We start from the raw sequence: 14232 nt of genomic DNA, 5'->3' as shown, positions 1-14232 counted from the left end.
TGCGTGCCAGTACTCTATATGGGTATACAGGTTGGCGCAGAGTTGTCTTGCGGGCGTGGCTTTGGGGGAACATGATCGTCACGGCGGAGTGATATTACCGTTGAGGCCGCTGTGATTGGGGAAAGTGATGAACCCTGAAAACGTCAAGATAGACGTCGAGGGGTGTGATTCTCACTAAGCCACTTCCCGTGTTGTTTTGCAACACTGTAATCCGAGAATTTGTTTCTTACGAAGCTAACTCCAAAACTGCCATATCAGACGGAAGATTGTGAACAAGCAAAAAATCTTATCGATCACGATCATGCGTGGCATAAATCTGTGAACAGAGTTTACGATAATATCCCGAATGAATCGAACTTTTAATCTTTAGAAAAACCTTGTCAGAGAATATCGATTTTCCACAGTAAATCATGATGACATTTGAAAACAGTTATTGTGCTCACAACAGCAGAAATGTGCACATAGCTTTTTAACTGGTTTTATCCAATTTCAATGACTGTGCGTACTTAGTTCTGTAGGCTATACCTTAGACAAACAAAATAATGGCCGAAGGTTTTGGGGTGCGAAACATAAGTTAAATCAGTGCCGAACGTGTTTGAAAATGAAACATAACCAGTTTTATTTGTATGATTTTGCTCTGCCTCTTACTCAGTGACAAATGCAATGACATCTCGGTTTCTACGCCACGCTAGAATCTCCAGGTTTATTTCGGTCACATCTGTTGATCTAAGGATTCGTCTGTGAATTATGAAAAGCAAGAAACGATGAACTTCAGGGAAAGAACGTTTAACTTTCTTTTCCCGTTGGAAACGCAAACTACGATTACAATAAAATTGAAACCTCGGTGTTGATTTTAAACGGTCCAGTTTGTTGCATAAAGTGAATGCTTGAGCCAAAGCGAGAACAAGATCATCGGGAATTCTGGAAGTGATGTCCAGACGGGTTTTACCCCTCAGCCGCGAGGCTGGAGGGGTATATTGTCATCGCATCGTCCGGCCGGGCAGCTTAGTTTCCGGATGATGACTTGAGTTAGAAATGTTGTTTGGGATTGTAGCTTCGGTAGGGGCCTGCCCATTATTTAGTACCCAAATAGATTCGTCTCTCTCTAATGAAAATTTAAATCTTACTAACGGGCCCTTTTCAGAGTGTGAGAAGAGTACAAAGTGCATTCCGTGGTGCACCATATTCGCAAGTTTTCGTATTGATATTGTGGTAATAATACATTTTGTTTTTAGAATGACAATAACCATAAAGTAAAAAAAAAAAGGTCTAATTTGGTCCAGCTTTGGTATGCACGTGACGGTGTCATTTTAATAATGGTGGTATCAGTGTTACAATTTACCACCGGTGGTCTTAAATATAACAAACAGTGTTAAATATAACATTTGTTTTTGCAGTGTAGTATCGCATGCTTTGTAATATCCAGGGAGTTCCCAATCAATTTCGTAATGATACCTGGGACGCCCCGGACCCGCACCGGCATGTTTTGAGTCACGTAGGCCCTTATCACGTCACGGGACCAAGCTGTTTGCATTATACGTGAATCAGGGTCAGCGATTACTTGGAATACGGCCTGGAATAATCTTGTTCACAGCCCAAACTGCAAGGTTCAGTGAGCCAAGCCGCCGCTGCCCCACCCAAGGGCGGATCCAGAACACAATTTTTTGGGGGGCCAAAAAAAAATTTGGTCCCCAAAAAAGTGGGTCAAAAAAATACGGCGTGGGGTTCGGGGCCCGCTTAAGGGCCCCGAAAATTTTTTGGATTCTAGATGCTCTGTGGTGCAATCTGAGGCAATTTCTGACCACTTTAACCAATGTTTTTAGCCTGCCTTTATTGCGATGTCACATAAAAAAAAAAAAAAAAATTGGGTTTTTTTGGGGGGGGGGGGCCATGGCCCCCTTTGGCCCCCCCTGGATCCGCCCTTGGCCCCACCCATATTTTTTTTTTTTTCGATTTCATGAATGTTACATGCACAGATAATTATATCAGACGTTCACTAAGTGTGGCTCTGCATAGGTGAACGTCTGATCACCATGCTCAGACTTACTCTCTACCTAATAGACCTTTATCATGCTGCCACCATTTTGGTCATGTTCCCTGCATCCAATAAAAGTATTGAATGATAATGGTTTTGTGCAAAAAAAGGAACCAGACTATTTTCCCTTCCAGCCTCGTTTTATAATATATCAGTATATAGGCCTTTTCACACTTCGAAAAATCTCCGTGTTGTACACGGGTCTGACACGTGTAAAATGGACTAACCTTTTCACACTACAACATTTGAACACGGCACTGACCCAGGCGCGAGCGCTCGACCCGTGTCGAAATTAAGAAGGTGGGTTGAGAATTCTCGATCAAGCGGCGCTATAGGATCTTCGCTTTGTAGCGTGCAACGAACATACCAAGGAGCTACATAGCTCATGAACATACAAATAACCTTTGACGTGCTGCCCTGTCGCGCCACCACTGGTGTGATATGAAAATCGGACTCTTATGAAAATCTTACTCCTTTTCCCTTTAATTGGTTAAACTCTCTCACGTGACCGGGCCCTCTCTAATTATCTATGCATGAGCATGCGCAATACCTTAATGAGTCTGTATTTCATAACACCTAAATTCACACCACACCTAGCACTGCCGACCGCGCTTGCTTTTTCGTAAGCACTAGAAAGTAAAAGCAGCCGGCCACGCTTGGTTTTTCGTGCGTTCTTTGCATATACTTTCGATGGTGCTAGAAGTTCAAGTCACAGAATATTTTATCCTCCGACGCAAATTGGGCCCGAAATCAGAAAAAAAGACTGACATGAAAGACGAGTCCGTGGTTGGAGCTACAAAACACGTGTAGGGCGGACGGCCGTGTGTGTAGTGTGAAACGATCGCGCAATACACGGGTCGAAACATTACACGAAATTGAACCGTGTTGAAATTTTTAGAAGTCGACACGGGTTGGAACCGTGTAGATTTCGACACGGATCGGACGTTCATAGTGTGAAAAGGTATGTATATAAATATACTGACTCAAGCCCGTGGGGGGGGGGGGGTTCGGGAGGGGGTTCGAACGAGCTATTATCTATCCATAAAGTGTCAATCTGCTGCAAATTTGCCTGAGTTACGCCGCCATGTTTTTTTCCTTATATAGCTTTGATTTTCAAGATGGTGTACCCTGATAAAGGTCTATAAATCCCATGATCAATTTATTTTCAGCTGCCATCCTACCTTTCCCCTTTTAGTCAAGTTTAATTTATATCAAATTATTCAAAAGAGTGTATAGTTTTGAAACTAAACTGTCATATCGCCCCAAATTATATTTCAAGGTGGAGTAGACCATTGGTATACCCAAAAAAACAACATCCGACCAAATTATTGTTAAAAAGCTTACTTGGTTTATTTGAAGATACTATGACACCCTTTGAAATATTCTTTCTGCCGTCATTTTGAAGAAAACAATCAAAGAAGGCACTTCCAAAGATGTGTCAAGTGACACATTTTGGAAATTTCCGTTGACAGTTGGTTTGTAAGTGGGCGAATCCCCCGGATGGATGGGGGTATACATCCCCCTCCCTCACAACACACACACTTTGTGACCAAAGGGGTTCGGCTATTGGATCATCCCCCTTTTTTTATGGTGAGAAACCAAAAAAAAAGGCGGATTTTGACTGTATTTTCGAACTTCCTATAACAACCATATTTCTGGAAATAGACAGCATTCACAGAGCGAACGCTTCATCAGGTTAGTTGTTACACACAATCGTCTTTAGATTTTGAGCACTTTAGGTTTGTTGCTTCAAACGAAAAAAAAACATGCACCAGTGACCAGTGGTCTATACCCTACCTTTAAGTCCAGACCAGTAAATAGTACTGCCATAGACCTGAGTGGTATAATTACGCGCACTTCCCAAAGTTATTTTAAAATACAACTCTCTGAGGTGTTCAATTAAGACACGCATCAAATTAAAGCTTATTTCATCATCTTTCATTTTATTTTCAATTTTTGGGGGTTAATCTCATGACTTTTGAGAGAAATAATTATCCGAAGATGATCACCCCTACAAATTGTCCTGAAGCCCATCGCCATTTTGAAAAACGATGCCTATACGCTCCGTTGCAGAATAGAGTGCTTTTAGGGCCATTTTGAAAAACGATGCATATACGCTCCGTTGCAAAATAGAGTGATTTTAGGGCCCAATTTCATCCAAATTTCACTGAAATACAAGCTCACAGTCATGACTTGTGCACGGTTTCCACCCTTCTTTTCTACAAACCCTCAAGTTTATGGCCCACAAAATGCTCTTATACCGAAGGGTTTGAGGGCATGCACATCGTGATTTGACCGGCGTACTGAGGCAATTTCGAACCGATGTACCGGTCTGCACCCTTTAACATCGTGCCAGGAAATCACTTTTAAACTTCCTTCTTCTGCCATATGCACGTTCTTGATTACGTGGAACTCAATCTTAAATCGCAGTGTCACTAGTGGCCTGCAAAAGATTAAAACAAAATAATGACTTGCGTGTTTTTTCTTTCGTTTTTTTTTCACCTTTAAACATGAAAACTGAAAACTATTGGTTACACTGTATAGGTCTGCAAAGCGCTAACACAACACGGAAATACAAGTTCGTTTTTTGCGCGTTTGTTTGTTTAGGCTTGTAAACTTGAGCGTGCTAACTCAAATAAAGTGTGCAGCATATATATTGGCAAACTTTGAACCGAATTCCATCATAGCGTATTTGCCTGCAGTAAAGCTAATGTGGTATAAAGCTGGAATCATATGCACATGCGCAGTTGGCCTCTCTTATCTTTTTCTTCTTTTCTTCTGTTTTGTTTCTGTTTTGTTTTGGCCTTTTATCCACATGTTAACATAATACCATATAGGCCTAGGCCTCTAAATCAACAATAATTATTTTAAATCAATTTCATCACTTGTAAATCTCTTTACTATTTTTAAGTTTCGTTTTGAGTTTGTAGACTTGTTGAAGTCGTTTTATTTTTCATTCATTTTTCTCATATTTCTTAATTTATAGGCTACAACAAAACAGTGCGTTACTTTGGTCAATGAGGTCTACTTGTGAAGTCAAATTGAGGAAATAAAAATGAGTCAATTCCATGTACGCCGAAACACATGTATTATCAACTACACATCGCGGTGCACAATCACAAGGAAGTGCAAAAAAAAAACAAGAGAGACAAGTAAACAGGACCATATTTTAACAGTCATGTTGAAAAATGCTTATCATGCGTGCTTCATGGTCATGTATGTCGGGGCCTACTTTTCTCCGCGCGGAGGTTCTGAAACCCGGATGTTCAAGACCAGGATAACTCATCAGCATGCATATTCATGATTATGTAAAACTTTTTTTTCTGTCTAATCGCACAGGGCCGCCTCGCCTGACTGCGTTCTGTGAATGGCTATTGCCACAGGAAAAGGGAACAGGTTTGGGGGAAGAAAAAAACGATAGCCGAAGCAGGCCTAGATACCAAGCACACCCAAAACAGGTCCGTGGCTTGGGCAGCAAACCTATTGAGTGTAGCCGAGTCACAACCAAAGAGGGAAAAGAGAGATTTCTTTTCTTCAAGTTGGTATCGGTAAAAACAAAATCATCAAATTTCTTCACTGTACAGTTGCAGTTATACCGTCGTTAAAAAAAGTCCGAGGTTACTGAGCAGGGAAGAGGAGAGCGGTGCACCATGGCCCGACGGGGCGAGTTTCAGCGGGTATGCCTGCTAGTCTACGTGGGAATTCTCGGCTTGTGTGCTCGGCAAAGCTTCGGTGAGTCAATAATGATGAATGCGTGTAGTTTGTTGGCTGTGTGGACATTTTCAGAAATCGTATGGCTTTTTTTGTGTCTATTTGTTGCAAGCCTAGTTGGATTTTACACTTTTGTACTGTTTTCTGTAAGTTTTTCTTCCTCCGTGTTAAGGGTAAAGACGGGCCGGTTGTCTTATGAAAGTGATAAATAAATACAAGGACCGGCCTTATATATCATAGAGCAAGGAATAGAATACATTGTCATTAAACATTCCTTTGGATTAGTAATCAGACGCCTGATGTGCGCAGTGTTGTACATTACTTTTTATCTTAAACCCGGAAATAAAGATTTTACGTCTACATCTCCTCTTTGACTGAGGGGAATTGAGCAGTACAGTTAGTTGTGCTCGTCATAAACGTAATTGATTTAAACAGTTGAACGATGTTTCGCATTTTCATCTGGAACCTTTAAATTAAAGGCTATTATAAATTTACGTTACTTCTATCCTTTAGGTCGTTAGTTTTAATCTCCTGTTTCGAGAGGCGTTCGTGAATAGTTTGTCGTGTGAATATGGTTTGAGTTTTTTTGAAACCCAATAAACTCAACTTGGTTTAAACTTGATTGAGGTCGCTCTTTACAAGAAACAGGCGATTCTACGGATTGAATGTCAACCGGGGTACAAACAAAAAAATATTGACGGGGATTGCATCAAAACTGTTGGGCATTTTGGAGAAACGGAACAATGGTGTTTTCAATGTGGATCTTTCAGGTGACGTGGTTAAATATAATGGCTGTTTCCTCCTTTTTTCGGCGACACCTCGTTTTACATTGTATGTCCAGGAAATCACACTGTGCACGTACGTGTCCTTTGCCGATCCTTGGGCGCGATTATTGTAAAAGCTCTTTCGAACTCTACATGTTGGAGTTCTAAAACAAAAGCTTAAAATGGGAGATATTGATACATGTCATTACAATGTATTTCTGTGCTTTTTTTTTTTGAACTAAAGTCGACATAACTTTACATTATTGTTCGTTAAATTTGAAAGAGCGATTTTATTTCACCAACCCGGAAATTTACAACAAAATTATGGGCTCGGTGCTGGGTAAACTATTACATGCACTAGGCCTATACGCTTTACTTTTTATTCTTTTGTCGTCCACGGTCTGAATAGTCCAGCGGATATGTGAAAAAAATGTGCACTTTTGCATAAAAGCGTGAAACTTGGCACAGATGTTTATATTCATGCGAGAAAATGTTTTAGATGTGGAGCCATCGCAAATTTACCCTTTTAGGGGCGTGGCATCCATTTTTAAAAAGGGGCGGGACTTGCCGTGCCCGCAGTGAAAACGGTTTTTCCCACTTGTTACAAAAGCAGGAAACTTCACAAAGACATAATTATATAGATTATTAGTGTTTTCCAGATTCGGAGCCACCACAATCGTACTTTTTTGGGGGCGTGGCAGCCATTAAATGTAAAGGGGGGTTAATTATTATGCCCACTTTGGAAAACATTGTGCCCATACTTCATGAACGAATAAAACGTCCCACAGACGTTTATATTCATGAGAAAAAAAAATCCAGATGTGGAGCCATCTCGAACACACCCTTTTAGGGGCGTGGCAACCATATAAGAAAAAAGGGGGGCGGGGTTTTCATTATGCCCACCCTGGAAATATTGTTCCCACACTCATAGAGAACATTGACATTCATGAGAAAAAAAAATTCCAGATGAGGAGCCATCGCGAACATTTTCTCGCATGAATATAAACATCTGTGCCAAGTTTCACGCTTTTATGCAAAAGTGCACAATTCATCGATATTTTGTCACATATCCGCTGGACTAGATTAAATAGTAACAAAGAAACAAAAGTGTACAGACTTAAAAAGATTGAAGAGAAGTACCGGTATTGCAGCAACAGTTTGTGAAGGTATCAAATTGAAACCTCAAGTACCGACAGCAGTAAAGTCAGAATGACTTCTTTTTTTTTGTTATCAATCAATGTGCAGTGAAGATTTTTTACTTTAAAAGCAAAACTCGAAATCATTTCTGCGTTATATATCGCTGCGGTTCGCCATCACTTTACCTCAGTTTGACCCTTTAAAAAATAGTTTGCTTTTAAATGTGTTTTTATTTGTTGTTCATTTTTAAATCCAAACAATGCTTTAAGATATTGTTTTAATTCAGAATTATTCAAAGCCTTATTGTCTTTTCCACTTCGGCACTTCCTGAAAGTTCCAATTCGAAATTTGTTACAACATTGCAAATCACATTTTTGGGGGGGGGGGGGGCAAAAAGGTTATTGGGCCTATATAATCGACTGTTCGATCCTGCTGGTATACATATGGACAGTGGCGTAGCCAGGAATTTTTCAGTGGGGGGGGCGCGGGGCTGAAACGTTTCATTGGGGGGCGTCATGTAGATCAATGATATTTTTTTAGAAACTCAAAATCTCAGTGGGGGGGGGGGCGACTGGGGGGCGACAAGGTTAAAACAAAAGCTTAAAATGTGGCTACGCCACTGCATATGGAGCTATCACAAAGGCAAAATGACACTAGTTACAATTTTCTTCCTCCATGTTACAACCATACAAGCTAATGCAAGGGACACATTAATAAGCATGAATGAACAGAAAACCACACGCTGGGGGGGGGGGGATAGGGGGGCTGAGGGAGGGAGCAAAGAACAAAGCTGACGGGGATAGTAGGGTTGTGATGTGAAGGGGTAAAACAAGGGGAAGGGGTAGATAAGAGGTGTTAATTAGGGGAGGGTGTGATGTGTGATTGGCAGGGATAAAGGGGGGGGGAGAGGTGAGAGACAATAGATAAAGATTTTTAACCCCTGTCGCCCCTAAAGCTACAAAATACCACAAGTAGTAATGTGTATACTCTAGCGCTGACCCCTTGAGCCTATTATTAGTGTCCAGTATTTGTAGTGTTTATAGCATTTGGTACTTAGCCCAAACATATGTAATAAGAAGTGTTTTGTAGCATTTTGGTCCACAATTTCTGTGGAAGTTGAGTTGAAGAAAATTGCTTGTCATCGTTTATAATTGAATAATCAGCATCTTATTGTCCATTTTTTAAGAAAGATGGTGATGTGTATATTATCTTGATTTTTAAAAGTGATTTTTTTTTTATGCCCAGCTGCAAATATGAAGTTGATTATTTGAAAGTGAGTGTTTTGCTTGTGTGTAAGATAAGTGTTAGGCTATGCACTGCTGTGTGAATTAAAGAACCACCAATTTTTTTTGTAATTAAATTAAAAGGTGGAAATGTTGCCATGAACAATGATGTACAGATAAATGTGTGCTTTAAGACCCCGTTCCTATAGAGAAAAACACCTGTTTTCTGGAATACCTCAATAGCTAGCCATGTTAAAGTCCAGTAACGTCATCCAAAAGGGGCAACTTTGTGATTATTTAACGGAAATTTGAAGTTAATAAAATGACAAAAACACAACATGAAAATCAAGTTTTGACAATTACACCGAATGCACCAGATCGCATTTGTGTTACCACTACTGGAAAATGGAGTAAGAATTTTTAATTTTTTTTTTAATTTAACAGTTACAAAACTCTGGTCATTATAATCAAAACAAGATTGCTTAAGTCAGTTTGAACAATAAATATGTAATAAAGGGGTCCCGAAGTATACGCTTTAACCGAAAACAAAATGTGAATTGGAATTGATACTTGAACCTACAGCACAAACTCCGACTCCACCACTGCAATCAACACAAGTGCCAGCATCAACTGCCACAGCAGTTGAAACAACTCCTCCAACAGTTGCGATAGGTACAACTGGAGGTCGCGTTCAAACTACATCAGGTTGTAGAATCAAACAGAATCATTTCTGCTGATTCACCTCATAGGCCGTCTCACCAATGCTTCATCACATTCACTCCATTTGAAATTTGTTTTGTTTGTTCTCATAAAGTACATTTCTTCATACATTGAAAGTGTCTTTGAATCACAAAAATTCCCCACCCCTCAAATCTTTTCACCCCTGTGCATTCTACAAAACTGTCTAGACTAAGACCGGTTTCCAGTTTTAAAATTGAAGAGTTTAGTTCCTAAACTGCTGTGTCAAACACCTTTTGGAATACTGCAACCCTTGTTCATTTGCCCAAAGTTGGTTTTGAAGGCTATTTTATAGTTAATTTAAAGTGAAAACTGTTGTTTCAAAAACATGTTTATTGTGTACATTCTGTTTGCTGTTATAACAATGATACTTCCTCAACAACATACTAGATACAGCAAGTTGGAAATGAAGTCTTCAATTTGTTTATTTTTTTAAATTCTTGTGATTCAATAAGACAAGAATAGTCTGGTCCCCGTCCAGCAAGTTTGTGAGTTTTATTTTGCAAGCTTTCCAACAGCACTGGGTATACAGTGCTCATAAAAAGTTTGTGAAAATGAAGCAAACCCAATATTGCACTTTCTATCTCCCGACATTATACAAAAATCTCTTGGATTGTCAAAACGTTGTAAAGATAGTTTGGTACTGTGTAATTACTGCATAACTCCAAACGTCCATTCTTCATTGCATTTACATTGTTTGCTCCATTTTATTTACATTAAAACTAGTCTTGATTCAAGATGGTATATTTTATCATTTACTTCTGATACCCACTGCCATAGTTAACACTATTGCTTACTTTGAGTAAGTCTGATGCTCACATTAGAATTTTTAAAGTAAAGTTTTTAATCAAGACTTATTCAAGATTAACCCGAAACCCCTTGAGTGATTTACTAGGAACCTTCCTCACTCCTGCAAATTCCAACACTTCACCCAAACTGTTGGACTCGGATTATGGGGGTATGCCTAAAACCCCATGTAAAGCATAATCAGTTTACTAGTGCGGTACTCACTCCAACAAATTCCAACAAACCCTGGTGTTGGAGTTTGACTGGATGGGGTTCGTTAGGGTTAATGCAAACGAATAACTGTGAAGAACATAAGACACACCATCATGCTTACACACACAATGCAGTATGTCCCAAAAAAGTGCCTGTCTAAATATTTTTAAAATAACAAAACCAACAATTTTGTCTTGCTATCTGAGGTCTTGCCATGATAACTGGTAGCCAGGCAAATGATTCCAATCCCCAACGGAAGCTCTCTTTCACAACTTGAAGGATTTTACACAGCTTATTACATATCAAAGCACTGAAATTGATAAAGGCAAAGAATTTGGTTAGTGTCCAAGAAAGTTGTTGTGTTTAATTGATCAGACCATCGTGCAGTGAGGGATGAGGGAAATTGAATAAAACTCATATGGGTTGATGCAAATTGATTAGGAGTATCTGCACAATAAACAATTTCAAAATTTACTTTGTGGTTTTGTTGTTATTTCAAAAATATTTAGACAGACACTTTTTTGGGGACACACTGTATGCTTTTTTTTATTACATAGGAAACTATAAATGGTTCAAATGAAGCCTTGATGGAAAGTATAGTCTTTCAAGCTTTTTATGAATTCGTTATTTTTGCTTTAAATTTTCATTTGCTCATTTGGGTTACTCAGCCTTTATTTGCCATCAATCATGAATTTGGTAAAGATATTAGAATATTTGAATAAAATTTAAGAAAACTGGGGAAAATGGTTATTTTTTGTAGGCTAGAAAGGTTTTGGACTTTGATCTTTGCTCAGTTTCAGCATTTAGTCCAATGCCTCCCATCACCATGTCCTGTGGGCACCAGTTAAACTTGGCCAGTCGAGAAATGGCTCCTTTTACAGAAAATGAGTCCTACAAACTGAGCTTTAGATTGGAATGGACTGAATCCTTGGGTTTTTTTTTGCAATGTAGACTACAGTGCTTATTGACATGGCAACCTGTACAGTCAATAAAGACTTATAGAGGAAATTATTTCAGTTCTTTATTGTTCTGTAAAAAAAACCTCAAAAGGTTTCTTGCCTAATAAGCTAATGATGACTGGTGTAACGTAAATTCCGCATTAAATAACTTCAATCTACAGCACAAACAACTGATATGCCAACAACAGTCGCTCCAACAGATATGCCAACAACAGCAGCAACTGCTGCTCCAACTGCTGCTCCGACTACTGCTCCGACTATGGCAGCTACAACTGCACCAGATGCAACTGCAGCACCTACAGCTGCGGCAACAATGCCAGCTGGACCAACTCCAGGGGGTGATGGTACAACGAGTAGTAATGGTGGTCAACAGACTCCAGGTTGTTTGAATATTATACGCAAAAAAAAAAAAATTGCTGCTGTTTAACTTCATCCCAGGCTAAAGTCATCCTTCAACATCAGCATAACCATCATATTTGTTTCTTTTAAAAACCATTGTTTTTCACACAAAGCACAGTCCTATACAGGTTTTGAAAACCCTCATGGTGAATTTTGCCTTTCAGGTTGAAATCCCATTGTCGAAGCCTTACTGTTAAATATTGTTTAGATTTTACACATTTTTAAAATTATTATAATGCTTTTATCTTCTAGAACCATGCTTGCTTTTCTATCATTGTATACATTTTGTTTCATCATTGCAGATAGTTTATTCCATGGCAGCATCAGTTTTTGTGTTCCTTATGTTGCTTTTCATTTGTTTATTTGCTTCTTAATCATTCGGTCATTCCGTGTCAAATCACCCCCAAAAATTGAAAGTTTCAACTCCACCCTCTTTAAATTGGTTCACAGTGTATGAGGTAATTTAGGATGAAAAAGGTGGAATTTTAAGTGTTACCCGCATCGGATTACAGGTTATTGCGCTACCGCCCGCCATTTTATTTGACAATTTGTGTCAAAATGGGCGTGGCCGCCAATTTCAAATGGGGTATGGGCCAAATGTGTTAATCTTGGTTTCTTTCATAAGAAATCCAAATTTACCATAATTTTTCATGTTAAAGCAATTTGAAGTATGATGACCTTTTGACCCCCACTTTGACCTTGAATATGACCTTGTGGATCACATGACCTTGAGACGAACTTTATTCCCCATCATTTTTTGCACAAAATAAAAATACTTAAATTGTGGTTAAAATATTTTTATTTTTTTCCAACTCATCTGAAGATTTTTTTTTGGCGGCCTAAATCACACCATGTATTAAATATGAATCAATTTGAAGGGGGTGGGGTTGAACCCATAGGGTGATTTGACACGGAAAGACTCCATTGGATAAAAAATACCAAGCTTAAAAGAATTACTTGAAACAACACAAAAGCCAATGCCATTCAATTCAAAGGTGGAAACAAATAAATTAACTGATGGAATTAAAATGCTCCTGGCAAATTAGGTTTGAAATAATACCTTACATTTTGAACTCAGTGATAAAATTGCTCATGTGGTGGAAAGGTTTTCTAATATTTCATATATATTTTTATCGCATTTATACTACAAGTTCTTCTATTGCAGGATCCAAATTTTAACCAATTTTTTTTCCCCCATGTACCACCAAAGTTTGTGGTAAAAAGAATTATTTGTTTGTTTAAGTTATAAACATTTTTATCATCAGTATAGTTTCACATCAAATTCATATTTCTATTTTCGTTGCTTCATCGGCTTATTCCATTCAAGCATGCACCCACGTGTACTGCAAATAGCTTACCGCTACTATAATTTGCCTTTCAAAGTTTTGTGTGGTAGAGTTCCTTACCTCTGTAATGAAACAGTTTGGCATAAACATATTTACGTATGATTTGGACTAGCTTCGAGGTCGGACAGGAAGAGGAAGTATCGGTGTCGCTGCCTGGATAAATTTGAGGTGCAGCTTACGGCTATCTCTCTGAAGCCTGTAAATTTACCGAGCACTTATTGCTGTGGAAAGGAAAACGTTTACTCCATGTCAAATTGTTTCCTACTTTTTTTTTTCCTTTTTTTTTTTTACAGTGTGTAGCTTATTGCAACTACAATGCTCAAACTTTGAACATACAATACTACACATGTACTTTAACTGAATTTCATAAATGAAACGGGCTGTGTTACCCAAAAAAATGGCATGTATACTGGATTACCAATGGTAAAGTGGTAAAGTTGCTCTGTAGATTTTTTTTCTTTTTTTTTAGAGGGCGTCATTCCTTTTTTCCATCTTTTGTCACATCTGCAATCAGGGTTCATCCATTTCTTTTATCATTTTCACAAGCGTACAAAGAGTACTGTTTTTCTTGAAAATGATGACAAAAATGGATGGCCCCTTAATGAGCCCGTAACCATCATATCATGCTTGTAAAAGGGATCCACCAAAAGTTTTGCGATCAGCATGTACGTTTTTTTTTTTAAATTAAGGTTTCAAAAGAATTGATTATGACAACAATTAACGGCTTTCATAATAAAAAATGTTCTTAAAGAGACAACGTACAACATTGAGTGCTGATGTTTTTGTCTTAAGATTTAACTGTTGTTTTTTTTAATTTGTTATTTAATGGTTCAAAATCTCTTTACTTTCATTTCACTGCTGTGGATATTTTAATGCTAAGGCGGTGTTAAGCTCAGCGTACTTACACCTATAACACAAGCA

General features: G+C 38.6%; 1 protein-coding gene across 3 annotated transcripts in view; it reads left to right on the top strand.

Moving 5' to 3' along the window:
* Nucleotides 1–5401: 5401 nt before the first annotated feature.
* LOC119745473 (dual oxidase 2-like) overlaps nucleotides 5402–14232 on the top strand; it is a 41377-nt gene continuing 32546 nt past the window's right edge. Inside the window, exons 1-2 of one of the 3 annotated variants that reach the window (XM_038221838.1) lie at nucleotides 9410–9575; nucleotides 11728–11946. In XM_038221838.1, the coding sequence (XP_038077766.1) occupies nucleotides 11742–11946 (205 nt within the window). In that variant the 5' untranslated portion in view covers nucleotides 9410–9575; nucleotides 11728–11741. Of the gene's footprint in view, nucleotides 5768–9409; nucleotides 9576–11727; nucleotides 11947–14232 lie in introns of those variants that run through there. The other 2 variants (XM_038221837.1, XM_038221835.1) reach the window with 2 other exon arrangements.

This window comes from Patiria miniata, unplaced genomic scaffold (assembly GCF_015706575.1).
Source record: "Patiria miniata isolate m_02_andy unplaced genomic scaffold, ASM1570657v1 HiC_scaffold_7, whole genome shotgun sequence".
Classification (NCBI taxonomy): Eukaryota; Metazoa; Echinodermata; class Asteroidea; order Valvatida; family Asterinidae; genus Patiria; species Patiria miniata.
This window is presented reverse-complemented; position numbering and strand designations above follow the sequence as displayed.